The sequence below is a fragment of the Procambarus clarkii genome, chromosome 71 (genome assembly GCF_040958095.1).
Source record: "Procambarus clarkii isolate CNS0578487 chromosome 71, FALCON_Pclarkii_2.0, whole genome shotgun sequence".
Classification (NCBI taxonomy): Eukaryota; Metazoa; Arthropoda; class Malacostraca; order Decapoda; family Cambaridae; genus Procambarus; species Procambarus clarkii.
In genome coordinates this window covers 12,251,753-12,269,040 of record NC_091220.1, presented here as the reverse complement: position 1 = coordinate 12,269,040, position 17,288 = coordinate 12,251,753, and the positions used below count along the sequence as shown (strand labels likewise).

The following is a 17,288-nucleotide window of genomic DNA, read 5'->3' as shown; positions in this document are numbered from 1 at the left end:
CGTCCCAGCCAGCGACAAAACTACCTCCTACCCAAAGGTAAACAGCAGTAAGAACCTCCCAGGCTGAACCCCCATGGGCGGGCAATCACCGAGCAGTGACAGAACCACACGGAGGTAGCTGCTCCTGAACGGCTCAGGGAAGATAACCCTGAGGCTGCAAAGGCAGTACTTACAGGGCACCTAAAGAAGGTGGCCCTAGGTGCATGCAGCCCCAGTACTTTTGTGTTACTTCTGGCTCACACTCTACCAAATGAGAGCAACAACACCACACTGCGCAAAGAGTGGAGCCACCTAGGGTGATCGCCCGTCACCCACACAACAGCCTCTTGAACTGAGGAGAGTTCCCGGCGTGGAGGTCTGGGACCCCCCCTTCTCCTTCTCGGGATGGGTGTTGCACAGACTGATGCGCGGCGGTCGTGATGACGTCATGTTCTCTCTCAACCTCTCTGTACCTCTCTCAACCAGTTTAAGATAAAAACTAAGCACTACCTAATTAATTCCCTGTAACCTACCTTACCCCTATAATGTCAACCCATGTCTGTTATTTTTAAACAATGCTGTTTGTCGACCTAACTGTATTTTTGCTGTTTTTCTGCCATGTTCTCCCCTTTTTTATTTTTATTTTTTCTCAACACATTTTATACTTTAATCTCAATTAGTATTAAGTTTTAGTCTTTAATGTTTTTCCTGCCCGAAACGCTTTGCGTAATAGTGGCTTTAGGCATTGTATGTACTAGCTCTATCTATAAATTTATCAATATTTGTATCACCCCTTGTATGTATGTACTTTACCTAAATAAACATTTGATTTTGAATTTTGAATGTTTGTTTCCTTGTTTTTGTTTAGGGAGTTCTGTTTGCTGGTTCGGCTTTCGGTTTGCAATTTTTTTGATCAGCAGTAATTTGTTTCGAAATTCCTACCTTTCTGGATTCCTGATCTGGTAGATGGCAGACAAAGACAGCTTCCAATTACACGGGGATGTCTTTAGGCCATTGCTCCTCGTGCCTCTCTTGAGGGGAGCCAGGTTCTGGCTCTGGTCCCCAATAGGCCTAGAACTCCTTTGATTGACTGTTGCCATGGTCTAATATATACACATCAGCCTGGTATAGCTCCGGGGAGCCGAAGGGGCTCTCCACAAAAAATGTCATTTATGTACATTATCGGCATGAAATTCCCAGTACGGTATCAATACTGTACTGAATTTCATTTGTTTGGGTAATAATAATAATAACAAAAATATATAAATAAATTTTTATTCAGGAAAAGTACATATATAGTTGATTTACACACATAATGTTGGATTTATAGATAGAGCTAGTACATGTAATTCCTAAAGGCACTAATATGCATAGGGTTTCGGGCAAGGTGTGGGGGGAAAAAAACACTTAGACTAAAACTTAATAGTAATTGCGATTAGGTATAAATTGTGTTTATATGTTGTCACATGTGTCAATGTGACACATGTCATAAATTGTGTCACATATGTTGTGAAGACAAAACATTTTTCATGTATGATATATGTGTCACATGTATCACATTTATACATTATTAGAAATTTAAAAATAAGAGTGTAAAAGGTTTGTGTGCACCCAGGTGATGGTGACCGTCAAGGAGCTGCAGCTGGAGGTGGACTTCTTCCTGGAAAACCATCAGTTCACCATCCGTCTGCCATCCTACCTTTACTTCAACAAGACGGAGGGCTTGTGTGGTGAGTGCACCACTAATTAATTAATTACCTTAACTCATTAATAACTTAACTACCTTTACTCATTAATCATACCAGTCTTATGTCTATCTGGGGACTATAATGACCAAACCACACATCCGATAATGAAGAGACGACGTTGTTTTGGTACTCCCTGGACTTTTATATTACACATATATATATATATATATATATATATATATATATATTTATTTTCTTCGCCGAGGCTATGGGTCCCCACATTGGCACCAGAGGTGGTACCCTCACAAACTTTCATATATATATATATATATATATATATATATATATATATATATATATATGTCGTACCTAGTAGCCAGAACGCACTTCTCAGCCTACTCTACAAGGCCCAATTTGCCTAATAAGCCAAGTTTTCATGAATTAATTGTTCTTCGACTACCTAACCTACCTCACCTAACCTAAGCTAACTTTTTCGGCTACCTAACTTAACCTAACCTATAAAGATAGGTTAGGTTAGGTTAGGTAGGGTTGGTTAGGTTCGGTCATATATCTACGTTAATTTTAACTCCAATAAAACAAAATTGACCTCATACATAATGAAATGGGTAGCTTTATCATTTCATAAGAAAAAAATTAGAGAAAATATATTAATTCATGAAAATTTGGCTTAATAGGCAAATCGGGCCTTGCATAGTAGGCTGAGAAGTGCGTTCTGGCTACTAGGTACGACATATATATATATATATATATATATATATATATATATATATATATATATATATATATATATATATATATATATATATATATATATATATATATATATGTGTGTGTGTGTGTATATCACGAGAATAAACACGTGATCTTCACCTTCTGAAGATGTATTTAATATACGAAAGTACTTAAGGAAATTCCTGTTTCATTTTTCCTCCGTGGTCTGACATTGTCATATATATATATATATATATATATATATATATATATATATATATATATATATATATATATATATATATATATATATATATATATATGTATATATATATATATATGTATATGTATATGTATATGTATATGTATATGTATATATATATATATATATATATATATATATATATATATATATATATATATATATATATATATATATATATATATATATATATATACAGAGCACCACTTGGTTTCCGAACTTTAGTTATCCGAAACTTCCAGTTTCCCGATTGGGATTGGGGAGTCATGCTACCCGAACAAAGTTCGGGTAGGAAGGGGTCCACCAAGCGTCACGCCGGCTTGTGGTGGTGGGTGGGAGATGGTCCAGTTTGCCCACTGTGACTTCACAGATTCACGGCCTATTATTCCTATTATTTTGAATTGTCATAAGGCTGGAATGTTCATTCTGTGCTTTTGTTTTACATATCTGCACAATCAAGAAACATCTGTGCACCATGTTGGCTCCAAATGCACGCATTGCGTCAGTGATGGCTGACTGGTGGGTGGATGGACGATGGAACTTAGGTGGGAGGCAGTATGAATGAGGGGGGGGGGGAATCAGTGAGAGAGGGGGGGGGAGAGATGCTAGGGGGGAGGGGGAGGTAGGGAGAGATGTTAGGAGGTAGGGAGAGATGCTAAGAGGGAGGGGGAGGTAGGGAGAGATGCTAGGAGGTAGGCAGGAAGGGATGGAAGTAGTGAGAATTAGGGAGGGAAAGGCAGGCTGGCAGGCAGAGGCAGGCAGGCACAGGCAGGCAGGCAGGCAGGCTAGCTAGCTTGCAGGCAGGCAGGCTAGCTTGCAGGCAGGGAGTGAGTGGTAGTCACGCGGTTGAACCGCGTGACCTTGAGAGATGGATGTAGGGGGGCGGGTGGTTTGTTGGTGGTGGGGGTGAGACCGGCTCATTCCCGAAGATAAGCCTAACACACACTACCCGTTAGCATGATGGCAGGGGGGGAGGCAGGCTGGCTGGAAAGGAAGCAGGCTGGCAGGCAGGCAGGCAGGCAGGCAGGCTGGCTGGCAGGCTGGCTGGCAGGCTGGCAGGCTGGGAAGGAGGCAGGCTGGGAAGGAGGCAGGCTGGGAAGGAGGCAGGCAGGCAGGCTGGGAAGGAAGCAGGCTGGCAGGCAGGCTGGCTGGCAGGCTGGCTGGCAGGCTGGGAAGGAGGCAGGCTGGGAAGGAGGCAGGCTGGGAAGAAGGCAGGCTGGGAAGGAGGCAGGCTGGGAAGGAAGCAGGCTGGGAAGGAAGCAGGCTGGCAGGCTGGGAAGGAGGCAGGCTGGGAAGGAAGCAGGCTGGCAGGCTGGGAAGGAGGCAGGCAGGCAGGCTGGGAAGGAAGCAGGCTGGCAGGCTGGGAAGGAGGCAGGCTGGGAAGGAGGCAGGCTGGCAGGCTGGGAAGGAGGCAGGCTGGCAGGCTGGGAAGGAGGCAGGCTGGCAGGCTGGGAAGGAGGCAGGCTGGCAGGCTGGGAAGGAGGCAGGCTGGCAGGCTGGGAAGGAGGCAGGCTGGCAGGCTGGGAAGGAGGCAGGCTGGCAGGCTGGGAAGGAGGCAGGCTGGCAGGCTGGGAAGGAGGCAGGCTGGCAGGCTGGGAAGGAGGCAGGCTGGCAGGCTGGGAAGGAGGCAGGCTGGCAGGCTGGGAAGGAGGCAGGCTGGCAGGCTGGGAAGGAGGCAGGCTGGCAGGCTGGGAAGGAGGCAGGCTGGCAGGCTGGGAAGGAGGCAGGCTGGCAGGCTGGGAAGGAGGCAGGCTGGCAGGCTGGGAAGGAGGCAGGCTGGGAAGGAGGCAGGCTGGGAAGGAGGCAGGCTGGGAAGGAGGCAGGCTGGCAGGCTGGGAAGGAGGCAGGCTGGGAAGGAGGCAGGCAGGCAGGCTGGGAAGGAGGCAGGCTGGGAAGGAAGCAGGCTGGCAGGGTGGGAAGGAGGCAGGCAGGCAGGAAGCGATATATGGGTGTTGAAGTGAACTGTGAACCACGTGACCTTTGAGAGTGTGTGTGTGTGTGTGTATGGGTTTGGGGTGGGGGGTGGGGGAGGTGTGTCGGTGGTGGGGGGAGAGGGGGAGGTGTGTTGGTGGTGGGGGAGGGACCGGCTGACTCCGTAAGCCTAACCACACTCCACAGACCTGTGACCCAGATTTGTTTCTTAAATGTACAGTACATCATCGTATATTTTAGGCAGGATGTGCCTGCAGGCTGGCAGGAAACATCCAGAGGATGTTTGCCAGACGTCTTAGTAATCAGTTAGGAACAATTAAGGACTTTTATAAAGCGGATCAGGACTTCACTTATTGATGAGTACAAACAAAACACGGTCGCATTTACGCCATGAACCTGACGATTTTTTTCCCTAGAGTTTTTTTCATAAATTTTTCGGAAAAATTTCTTTTTACATTTCTAGTTTATTTTTCCCCTCTATTTCTCGTATACGAACTTACATGTTAACCGACGGGTCTCGTCCCCAAGGGGTTCGGAAACCAAGTGGTGCTCTGTATATATATATATATATATATATATATTATAGGCTTTCTGTTCCTGACAAAACTAAGTGTGTGTAAAGAAAAGTATGAATAAACTTGGACATTTATATATTTGCAGGCAACTGTAACCACGACAAGAAGGATGACTTGGTTGCTAAGGGCGTAGGCCTCGTGGAGTCTGTTGACACTTTCGGCCAGAGTTGGTTGCTGGAGGGTGAAGCAAACACCTGCAGTGTCTTGGAGAAGGAGTCGTGCCAACCTCTCCCTCCTGACCAGGACCCTTGCTTGTATATAATGGATGAAGACATATTTGGAATGGTTTGTGTTCATACTGTTCCATGTTCTATATTGGTCAATCTCTTCCTGGAAATGTTCATTTATATAATCTGTCCTGACAGTTGTCTAATTACTTGAGACTTGAGCAATGAGACAAACCTCATGCAGTTATTCAAACCTTGTTAATAAATTATGAACAAAAATAAATGTGATGTAGCTGAAATTTTTTGACGGAAAAGCATTTTAGGATAACTTGGCGTTTAGATAGAATGTATTCGTCTAAATATAATATTGTTCTGAAGTGTTCTTGATGTTTGAACAGTGCCATCAACTAGAGAATCCAGGCTCGTATATATCATCGTGCCAGCTTGATATTTGTTATGGAAGCGAGCCAAATGTAACAGCATGCGAGAGTCTTGCAGCCTACGCCAAGCTCTGTGCCGACCTTGGTGTGTGTTTAGACTGGCGCTCTCAAGATCTCTGCCCCAAGACCTGTTTGGGAGGTTTGTCAATCACATGCAATTCGCTCGGTTATGACTTGCAAACATTTGAAATGTATATTGTGTGCTCATGTAGATTGATAGATCATTTATATTTATAAACGTCAATTACGTGTCAAAGTATATTTTGGGGTAATTTCAGGTCTGGAGTACCGTACTTGTGTATCTGGTTGTGTACGAACCTGTGAAAACTATGAACTTCTTGATACTGATCCTGATGCATGTTCCCTGGTCCCCGTTGAAGGCTGCTTCTGTCCAGAGGGTATGGTGAGTACACTTGTGCTTCTGGCCAGAGGGTATGGTGAGTACACTTGTGCTTCTGGCCAGAGGGTATGGTGAGTACACTTGTGCTTCTGTCCAGAGGGTATGGTGAGTACACTTGTGCTTCTGCCCAGAGGGTATGGTGAGTACACTTGTGCTTCTGGCCAGAGGGTATGGTGAGTACACTTGTGCTTCTGCCCAGAGGGTATGGTGAGTACACTTGTGCTTCTGCCCAGAGGGTATGGTGAGTACACTTGTGCTTCTGCCCAGAGGGTATGGTGAGTACACGTGTGCTTCTGCCCAGAGGGTATGGTGAGTACACGTGTGCTTCTGCCCAGAGGGTATGGTGAGTACACGTGTGCTTCTGCCCAGAGGGTATGGTGAGTACACTTGTGCTTCTGCCCAGAGGGTATGGTGAGTACACTTGTGCTTCTGCCCAAAGGGCATGGTGAGTACACTTGTGCTTCTGCCCAAAGGGCATGGTGAGTACACGTGTGCTTCTGCCCAGAGGGTATGGTGAGTACACTTGTGCTTCTGCCCAGAGGGTATGGTGAGTACACTTGTGCTTCTGCCCAAAGGGCATGGTGAGTACATTGTACTTCTCACTGCTTCTCTGCCTGGCTACTATATACTATTATAGTATATTTTATACAGATAACAGGCTACTATATACTATTATAGTATATAGCTGCTTCCTTGAACTGTGTATTACATTTTCTTAATTTAGTGGCTTCTGTATACACAATAAAATTTGTAGTAATGTGTAATGAACAAATGACCTCAGGTACTGGACAACGGAACTTGTGTGGAGGAAAGCATTTGCGAGATGTGTGACAAGGAGCACCACGTGGGGGACGTGTGGCAGGAAGGGCCTTGCAAAACATGCGAGTGCACCGTGCCTGGCACCATCTGTCAGCTTAAGGCCTGCCCCCCGCACCCTATGTGCGGGCAAGGCTACACTCTTGTTGAGGTAAGTGCTCCTATATCCAAATAACCATTTATTAATATGAATTTATGTGTTAACATGCTTGTTGATACTACATAGATACTGCAATTATTTTATTTAAATAATATGCAGAAAAACATAATTCAGTGGTTAATTAGTTGTTACAGAAATTGTAATTTAATATGCAAAGTATTTTGGGCATAACTAAAATGTATTTCGTTTAATTTTTTTGGATATACAGTATATATATCGAGCAGTGTATATATATATATATATATATATATATATATATATATATATATATATATATATATATATATATATATATATATATATATATATATATATATATATAATATATATATATATATATATATATATATATATATATATATATATATATATATATATATATATATAATATATATATATATATATATATATATATATATATATATATATATATATATAGCAGCTATATATATCGAATCTTCCCATAGTAGAAAAACAGCATGTCAAGGATTTGGGAATAATGATGTCCGACGACCTAACGTTTAGGGAACATAACCAAGCAAATATTGCGTCAGCCAGAAAAATGATCGGATGGATTACGAGAACCTTCAAGTCCAGGGATCCCATCACAATGGTTGTACTCTTCAAGTCACTTGTGTTGTCCCGTCTCGAGTAGTGTTGTCCAGTCTCGAGTACTGCTCAATAATCACTTCCCCCTTCAGAGCAGGATTGCTGAAATAGAGGGAATACAGAGAACATATACAGCACACATAGATGAGATAAAACACCTTAGCTATTGGGACCGTCTCAAAGCTCTCCAAATGTACTCTCTAGAAAGGAGACGAGAGAGATACCAAATAATATACACATGGAAAATACTGGAGGGCCAGGTCCCAAATCTACACAGTAAAATAACAACGTACTGGAGTGAATGATATGGAAGAAAATGCAGAATAGAACCAGTGAAGAGCAGAGGTGCCATAGGCACAATCAGAAAACACTGTATAAGCATCAGAGGTCCGCGGTTGTTCAACGTTCTCCCAGCGACTATAAGAAATATTGCCGGAACAACCGTGGACATCTTCAAGGGAAAACTGGACCGTTTTCTAAGAGAAGTTCCGGATCAGCCGTGCTGTGGTGGGTATGTGGGCCTGCGGGCCGCTCCAAGCAACAGCCTGGTGGACCAAACTCTCACAAGTCGAGCCTGACCTCAGGCCGGGCTTGGGGAGTAGAACTCCCAGAACCCCATCAAGCAGGTATCAAACAGTATTGGGGTAAACACCTAACACTAAATGAGAAGGAAGGTAACATATATGAATTGTTCAAGAAATTGAGCAAATAATATACAGGTTACAAATGATAATGATGAATATTGCAAAGTATCTGGAGTTAAGTGACCATGTTCTGAATATTATATAGTTTGTGAAGTTGAATGACTCCAGTGGATAAATTGTATTATAATGAATTTTGTATTAACTTATGGCACTTATGGTAGGTTCCAGGCTCTGAAGACAGCTGTTGTGGAGCGAACATGACTTGTGAGCAACTACCGTGTCCAGAGCACCCGAAGCCAAATGATGACTGTGGCTATGGCAAAGACTGGAACCTTACTAAGGGCCTCAATGATTGCCCTCAGTATGTTTGTGTTTGTATTCCACGTGAGGACTGCCCTAAACTCATCCCTCCCGAGCAAAAACAAGGTAAATATCAAACAAGGTAAAGTTATACTTATCTACGTGCACATGAATACATATACAGAGTGCAAATACATAAACAGACATACATGAACAAATTTACACATATGAGTACTGAATAAGATTGTGCCAAAACACTAAGTATTTACATTCGCACATAAATATTCCTAATTCTCCCAGACACAAAACATCAGGTGAAGGAAAGGGGAGGGAACAATCAGGAGAAAGCGCAAAGCCATTACGACTATATAGTACTTGGAAGGAATCCGGAAAAGGATTTGGGATGGGACGGGAGGGGGGGGAGGAATGGTGCCCAACCACTTGGACGGTCGGGGATTGAATGCCAACCTGCATGAAGCGAGACCGTCGCTCAACCGTCCCGCCCAAGTGGTTGGGCAATATAACAATAATAATAATAATAATAATATTTCATTTACAAGAAGGTACAATGGATTGGTGCGATTACATCATTAGTGATATTTTTACATTCTTGCAAAGTCACTAACATGCATAGCGTTTCGGGCAGGTCCTTATCTAACATTTTATATCAACAATATAAATTGACAGAGGTGATTACACAGGTAAAGATGAAGTACTTAATTAGGATTAAGTACTAATATTGGGGAAGTGGGTAGTACAAGATACAGCATGAGTTTAAAGCATAAGGTAGGAAACTACGAGGATGAAATTAGGTACTCTCTGGGGGGAGCCCCGTCGGCTCCCCGGAGCTATACCAGGCTGATATGCTAATGTCAGACTTTGGCATCAGTCATGTGTATGGAGTTCTTAGAGCCTACCGGGGACCATGGCCAGAACCAGGCCCCCTCAGAGAGGCAAGGGAAGCAATGGCCTATAGAAACCCCGTGTGGTTGGAAGCATTCTATGTCTGCCATCGACCGGGGCAAACATCCAGAAAGGTAATCATCCCAAAACAAACCCCCTATTCTGGTGAAAATTGCTACCAAAAGCCGAACAAGTGGATAGAACTCCCCAACAGAAAACAAGCAAAGTATTATGACGTCACACGTCAACACGCCGCTGTCTGCGCAGCTCCCCCTCCCTGGGAGAGGGAAGGGGGAGCCCCAGACCTCTCATGCCGGCTATCCACCCATCAGTTCTTTGACTGATGCTAAAGGCACTGGTTGTGTGCTCCGGCTCCAGCGGTTATTTCAGCACTGTGCCTAGAGTGTGGTGTCTGTCTTCTAGGTGGTGTGAGAGCTGGGAGTGAGTATCCAGTACTCGGGCTGCATGCGCCTAGGGTTGCCTTCCCTAGGTGCCCTGTAAGTACTGTCCTTGGGGCTTGGGGTTACCTTCCACAAGTTGCTTGGGTCCTGTTTCTGCTAGGCTATCTACTTTTTGGTTTTCGGCCGCCCTTTGTGTGATGGGGGTTCTGTCTTCTTTGCTCGCCTTAGGGTAAGGGGCAGTTTGCACTGGTAGGGGCACAGGGTACTGCACAGCTTGTTTTCACCAATCATAGCGACCGGCTCTGTTCCACCTGGGTACGCTGTCCTCTTGCGGGGGTTTTCTTTTTCCTTTTTATTTTCCAACCTGGTGGGGGTCTGCCTTTGGTTCTTGCCCCCTTTGTACTGGATTCTCTTCCTTCTTCCCGTGGTTCCCCCTGCTAGGTCCCCATGAATGTACATGTCCCAGGGGTTCAGTTCTTAGAAAGTTGTTTGGTAGACACGGGCAGTCTACCTCCCCGTGTCTCCAGTCCGTGCCCCGTTGCTCCTGGGGGGTGTTCTAAGGTACCGCTATGGGGGAGGACGCTGGGTTTTCCCTGCGTTTTAGGTAGGGGGCACCTCCGTTGCCTCTCCCCTCCTTTTCTGCATGGGCAGCTCTGTCCTGCTTCCGCAGGTGGTGCTCTCAGTTCTCGGCTGCGAGTACACGATACCCTGGCCACCTCGGGCGGCACCAGCCTTGTGACATTGTCTTGACCCTTCCGTGCCACTGTTCTGCAGGCGAGTTTATGCAGTCTGGCGTCTCTTTCGTCCAGGCGCAGGTTTGTTTTTTGGGGTACGAATGGGAGTACATACGTAAATGAGTACATGGAACATACTAACAGGGCCCTTACTATTGGCCCATACGTGGCAGCTCTTGTTCCTAATCTCCCGATTCGGATGTCAACCCGCAGGTGACTGCAGGAGGCATCTCACCCCATACAGGGTGGCTCCTTACTGTGCCCATCCAGTCCCTCTCCTATGCATGTCCACCCATGCGGGCTTGGGGAGTAGAACAACTCCCAGAACCCCATCAAGCAGGTATCAAGCGGGTTTCGTGCTTGTGTTTGGGGCCCCACCTCCACCATGTTCCTCGGTGCGTAAGTGGAGGTGCCTGTTGTGTGGTACATGTTCCTGTGTCTAGAGTGTTATGTGGTGACGTTTTGCTGCGGTTTTGATACTGCAGTTGCATGTTGGAGTGCACTTGTGGCATTTTGTTTTGTCCTTCCGTGCTTCTTCCTGGGGTCTTCTTTGTTTGGGTTATTTGTTTCCATGCTTTCTGACCGGCATTCCTTGCTGGTCTTGCTGTACCTGGCTTAGCTTTTCCATCTACATTCACATTGAAGTTCAGATGTTTATTCAGGTAATGTACATACTTACAAGGTTAGATACAAACATTGATGGAATATTGGATTCTCTGTTCTCACCTAGTTGTCCTCCCCTAGTTGTGCTTGTTGGGGTTGAGCTTTGTCTCTTGGTCCCGCCTCTCCACTGTCGGTTGCTTAGTGTGCGGGTTCCTGGGCCTGCTGGGCTCTCGTATCTACGTTTGACCCTGTCTGGAGTCAGACTCCGCCATTCTTTGCCTTCGCCGCGAGACGTTACTTCTGGTTACATGTTGCGTATTGCCTGTTGCGTGTGGCGCATGTTGCTGGTGCGAGTGTGCATTGCTAACGTGTGCCACAGTGACATGTGGTACTTGTTGCTGTGTCGGGATGTTGTGTGGTGACATTTTGCTATAGTTTTGTGCCTGGGGTTGCGCTTTGGCTCTTTCATCCTGCCTTTCCCCTGTCGCTTCCCTAACATCTCCTTGGCTCTGTCAGGTCTGCACTTGCAGCTGTGTGTGGGGTCTGCTTCCACCACTTCCCTTCCTCGTGCATCTCCTTCACGCTGTTGTGTGTTTTGTTTGTTCCTTTTGGCCTTCCTGTTGCCAGTTTTGGGTTCCTGTTTTCCTGGCTTGCCCTGCCTGTGGGCTTTTTCAGGGTCTCGCGCTGTTCCTTCTCTGGGGTCTCGCGCTCGCGTTAGAGGTTTTTCTGATCGACAGACGTTCCAGTTTCGTCTTTGCTGGCTTGGGTTTCCGGCTCTGCCTCCTCAGCGGTCGCGCCCGAGATCTTCCTGCGGCTCCGCCTTTTCCTAGGCTTGGATGAACCTTGACGGGGTTGGTTGGGTTCTGACTCGAGTCTCTCACCTTTAGTAGGTGGTCGGGTGGCTTCGTTGTTGGTGTCCCACCTGCGTGCTTTTCTTGGCGGCAGTATGGGATATTTTGGTGGTTCTTTCTGTTCCTTCTGTCCCTTCTTAGGTGGCTGCGTTTGTTGGCATCGGCTTGGCTTTTCTAGTGGGAGTTGGGGCTGTTGACTTGCCGCATACTGTCTCCTCGTTTTGTGTGGCGCTAGCGGAGCCGCTTTGGCTTGCTTTCGGTCTTGGTGTTACATCTGTGCCGTTCGTAAGCTGTCTCATGCATTGTTTCACCTCCGGCCTGTTCTTGCGCCGCTTGGGCCATCCTGGTGCTTTTTCTTCTCCTCGGTTGGTAGTGGCCCCTTCGATTTGGGTTTGTTTTGACTGCTCTTTTCCTGTTAGCGTTTGCCTCTAGGGCTCAGGTCGCTGAGTTTCTTACTCTCCTTCGGTCATAGCGTTTTGTTTGTTCAGTTGCAGCCGTCTCCTTCTTTTCTGGCACAGGGTGAGGCTGCTGCATTCCGGGGGGTCCTTGATTTGTTGGTGCTTGGTTGGTCGGGCCGAGGGTGCATCGTGTTTTGTGTTCAGTTGCGGCCCACCGCTGTTATTTGCGCCCCGCGGCTTCTGTGTCCTGGGTGCACTTTGGGTTGATCCAGTTCCGTTCTTCCCTGTTCGCGGGTGAAGGTGTTCCGGGTCATCCGCTGTGTTATTGTGGTTATTGTTATTGTGGTCGTCCACCTGTGTTCTTTGCCCGTGCCCGTGGCATTCGGGGATTCGCTGCTCCTGCTGCCGTCTTGGCGGCGTGTCCTTGCTGACTTCAGGCACAGGGCTTTTTGGCAGTCGTACAGGGGCCTGGTTACTTGTTGTCTCGTGTCGTTCCCGGGCCCGTTCGGGCCTGTGTCCCCTTGGGTTGGTGGTTGCAGCCATTTGTCTTGCTTTCTGTTGAAGGGTGTGTGGTGTTCACCTCCTGGATATGTCCCTTTGACCTTCCTCTGTGGGTAGTTAGCTCCGGGGAGCCGACGAGGCTCCCCCCAGAAAACCAGTATTGAATGTAATGAAACGCCGTTTTCTGGGTGTGACCAGGAGGCTCCCCCGGCAACCATTCCTCCCTCTGGTCGGCATTTTTTCACGTGTTTTGACATCCAGTCTAAGAACTGATGGGTGGATAGCCGGCGTGAGTGGTCTGGGGCTCCCCCTTTCCCCTCCCAAGGAGGGGGAGCTGCGCAGACAGCGCAGCAGCGCGGTGACGTGTGATGTCATACTTGTTTGCTTGTTTTCTGTTGGGGAGTTCTATCCACTACTTTGGCTTTTAGCAGCAATTTTCACCAGAATAGGGGTTTGTTTTGGGATGCTTACCTTTCTGGATGTTTGACCTGATTGATGGCAGACATAGAATGCTTCTAACCAGACAGGGAATTTCTGTAGCATTGCTCCCCTTGCCTCTCTGAGTGGGGGCCAGGTTCTGGTCATGGTCCCCAGTAGGCCCTAAGAACTCCATACACATGACTGATGGCAAAGTCTGACATTAGCATATCAGCCTGGTATAGCCCTGGGGAGCCTTCGGGTCACACCAAGAAAATGGCGTTTCATTACATTCAACACTGGTTTTTTGGTTTTACTTTTGAACAAGGCGAGTGGTACACTTTTACAACTTTTTGAGTGGTACAGTACATTAGTACAACCTGGAAACTACATCTCATTTTGTACTTTATGGTCACCAATGTTCAAATTACAAAGTACTATGATAAATAACAGCTCACAAATATCAATCTTTTCTATGGCTTGGTAGGTGAGGTGAGGTAGGTTTCTTGAGTACATGCTGTTCTGGTTTGGTTACCATGTTGTATTTTACACGTTGTGACATATCAAGAGAACGCCTGCTGTACTCTGCCATTTTGGCGTTGCACTTTCTTCTGATAATTACTTCACTCTGTATTTATAATGTACTTTATTATAAACATTAAATAACATTTTACACACACGTTACATGAGGCCTAGCTGTGTCTTGTGGGAGAATAATATTTATGTAATATATCTATTGCCCTTTTTATTTCTAGCACCTTCAGTTATTTTGTATGAAAGATATTGTAATTATATTATAATCACTTAATTTGTAATGCTTAATTAACATATACACATTGTAAAATATCATGATCATATTTGTAGCTCTAGAGCATTTGTTTACACTGCAAGTGTATGGGGGGGGACTTATGACAAGCTGCTGGCTTCTTGTCTTCATCAAGGTCTCTAGAGATAGTAGCCCTCAGGTAAACTGAGGAATACTCAAAGTGTTATTCAGTGTTACACTTGGTATGAGAGATATTGAGAGCATCCTGTGTTGTCTTGTGTCAGGAGAGGAGTGGACACTGGATGAGTCCGGATGCTGCTCCAGGTATATCAAACGCTGCACTGGAGAGTGTCCCGAGAAGGTGTGCCCGGAGTACCACACTCTAAGAGAGAAGCCGCTCAAGGAGGATGAATGCTGCCCTGAGACTTCGTGTGGTAAGATCTTGCTTGCATCTCTGCTCATGTATTGATCATTGATTTGTCTCAAAGGTGAGATCATCTGATCATTGATCTAGACGATCAAAGGTAAGGTGGTCATAATACCATGTTCATTTGGCGGTGATCATAGGCATCATGAGTTCGAATCCTGGAGGGTCATTTAGTTTTTAATTTTTCAAACAAAAAAATAAGTTTTGGAAGTATATTGTAAATTATTTAATTTTTAGTTTATAGATATCAGATCGGTCAGCTAATTAGAATAATATTTGTAGATAATATTTTTAAATAAATACCTGTATGAATCTACAGGTAATTATGACCTGCATTTCATTGTCGCATTAGGCTGATGTGTTTTGTATTGTTGTGTGGCGCATCAGCGGTGAACATTTGAGTCTAACGCTTGTGTCTTAAATGGTGGTGACGGTATGAAGCCTGTGCAACTATCATGTTTAAACTAGTTGATATTTTCACATGGTTGAAATTTCAGAGCCTCCAACGGAGTGCATATACGTCTATCAGTACCGGGTTGGCGATGACGGGTTTGAGCAAAGAATAGGCTTCGGAAATGATACCAAGAAAGAACTTCAACCGGTAAATAATTAAACCTGTTTATTTCAGTATTTTCCTATTGTTTGTGCTAACCCTCAAGGGCTTTACAAGACTATAGATGAGAGTTTCATGGATATAATTCACAAGCAGGAAGGTGTTAACTCTCCTCAACTAATATTAACACTTTGTGATTTAAAGGGATTTTAGTGGTCTATACTTTATTTAGTGTTTACATTCATATTGGGTTAAGGGTGAAGTTCTGGACAACCAAATGTTTGTTGATTTGTGATTTGGTTTAAGAACAAGTTAAAACTAATGCTGTGAAGTTAGGGTTGGTCATCACACTACAGGTAGGAACTAGTGTGGTTAATGATGGTAAACACACTACTGCTAGGAACTAGTGTGGTTAATGATGGTAAACACACTACTGCTAGGAACTAGTGTGGTTAATGATGGTAAACACACTACTGCTAGGAACTAGTGTGGTTAATGATGGTAAACACACTACTGCTAGGAACTAGTGTGGTTAATGATGGTAAACACACTACTGCTAGGAACTAGTGTGGTTAATGATGGTAAACACACTACTGCTAGGAACTAGTGTGGTTAATGATGGTAAACACACTACTGCTAGGAACTAGTGTGGTTAATGATGGTAAACACACTACTGCTAGGAACTAGTGTGGTTAATGATGGTAAACACACTACTGCTAGGAACTAGTGTGGTTAATGATGGTAAACACACTACTGCTAGGAACTAGTGTGGTTAATGATGGTAAACACACTACTGCTAGGAACTAGAGTGTGGTTAATGATGGTAAACACACTACTGCTAGGAACTAGTGTGGTTAATGATGGTAAACACACTACTGCTAGGAACTAGTGTGGTTAATGATGGTAAACACACTACTGCTAGGAACTAGTGTGGTTAATGATGGTAAACACACTACTGCTAGGAACTAGTGTGGTTAATGATGGTAAACACACTACTGCTAGGAACTAGAGTGTGGTTAATGATGGTAAACACACTACTGCTAGGAACTAGAGTGTGGTTAATGATGGTAAACACACTACTGCTAGGAACTAGTGTGGTTAATGATGGTAAACACACTACTGCTAGGAACTAGTGTGGTTAATGATGGTAAACACACTACTGCTAGGAACTAGTGTGGTTAATGATGGTAAACACACTACTGCTAGGAACTAGAGTGTGGTTAATGATGGTAAACACACTACTGCTAGGAACTAGTGTGGTTAATGATGGTAAACACACTACTGCTAGGAACTAGTGTGGTTAATGATGGTAAACACACTACTGCTAGGAACTAGAGTGTGGTTAATGATGGTAAACACACTACTGCTAGGAACTAGAGTGTGGTTAATGATGGTAAACACACTACTGCTAGGAACTAGAGCATGGCTAGTGAAGTTCAACACACTACTGCTAGGAACTAGAGCATGGCTAGTGAAGTTCAACACACTACCACTAGGAACTAGAGTGTGGCTAGTGAAGTTCAACACACTTCCACTAGGAACTAGAGCATGGCTAGTGAAGTTCAACACACTACCACTAGGAACTAGAGCATGGCTAGTGAAGTTCAACACACTACCACTAGGAACTAGAGTGTGGCTAGTGAAGTTCAACACACTACCACTAGGAATTAGAGCATGGCTAGTGAAGTTCAACACACTTCCACTAGGAACTAGAGTGTGGCTAGTGAAGTTCAACACACTACCACTAGGAACTAGAGTGTGGCTAGTGATGGTCAACACACTACTGCTAGGAAGTAGAGCATGGCTAGTGATGGTCAACACACTACTGCTAGGAAGTAGAGCATGGCTAGTGATGGTCAACACACTACTGCTAGGAAGTAGAGCATGGCTAGTGATGGTCAACACACTACTGCTAGGAAGTAGAGCATGGCTAGTGATGGTCAACACACTACTGCTAGGAAGTAGAGCATGGCTAGTGATGGTCAACACACTACTGCTAGGAAGTAGAGCATGGCTAGTGATGGTCAACA

General features: G+C 45.0%; 1 protein-coding gene across 1 annotated transcript in view; it reads left to right on the top strand.

Moving 5' to 3' along the window:
* LOC123745537 (hemocytin) overlaps nucleotides 1–17,288 on the top strand; it is a 246,400-nt gene that overhangs the window by 212,750 nt on the left and 16,362 nt on the right. The window contains 8 exon segments of the mRNA XM_045726149.2: nucleotides 1,595–1,709; nucleotides 5,254–5,453; nucleotides 5,734–5,914; nucleotides 6,054–6,178; nucleotides 6,957–7,142; nucleotides 8,626–8,830; nucleotides 14,563–14,712; nucleotides 15,203–15,306. Of these exon segments, the coding sequence (XP_045582105.2) occupies nucleotides 1,595–1,709; nucleotides 5,254–5,453; nucleotides 5,734–5,914; nucleotides 6,054–6,178; nucleotides 6,957–7,142; nucleotides 8,626–8,830; nucleotides 14,563–14,712; nucleotides 15,203–15,306 (1,266 nt within the window).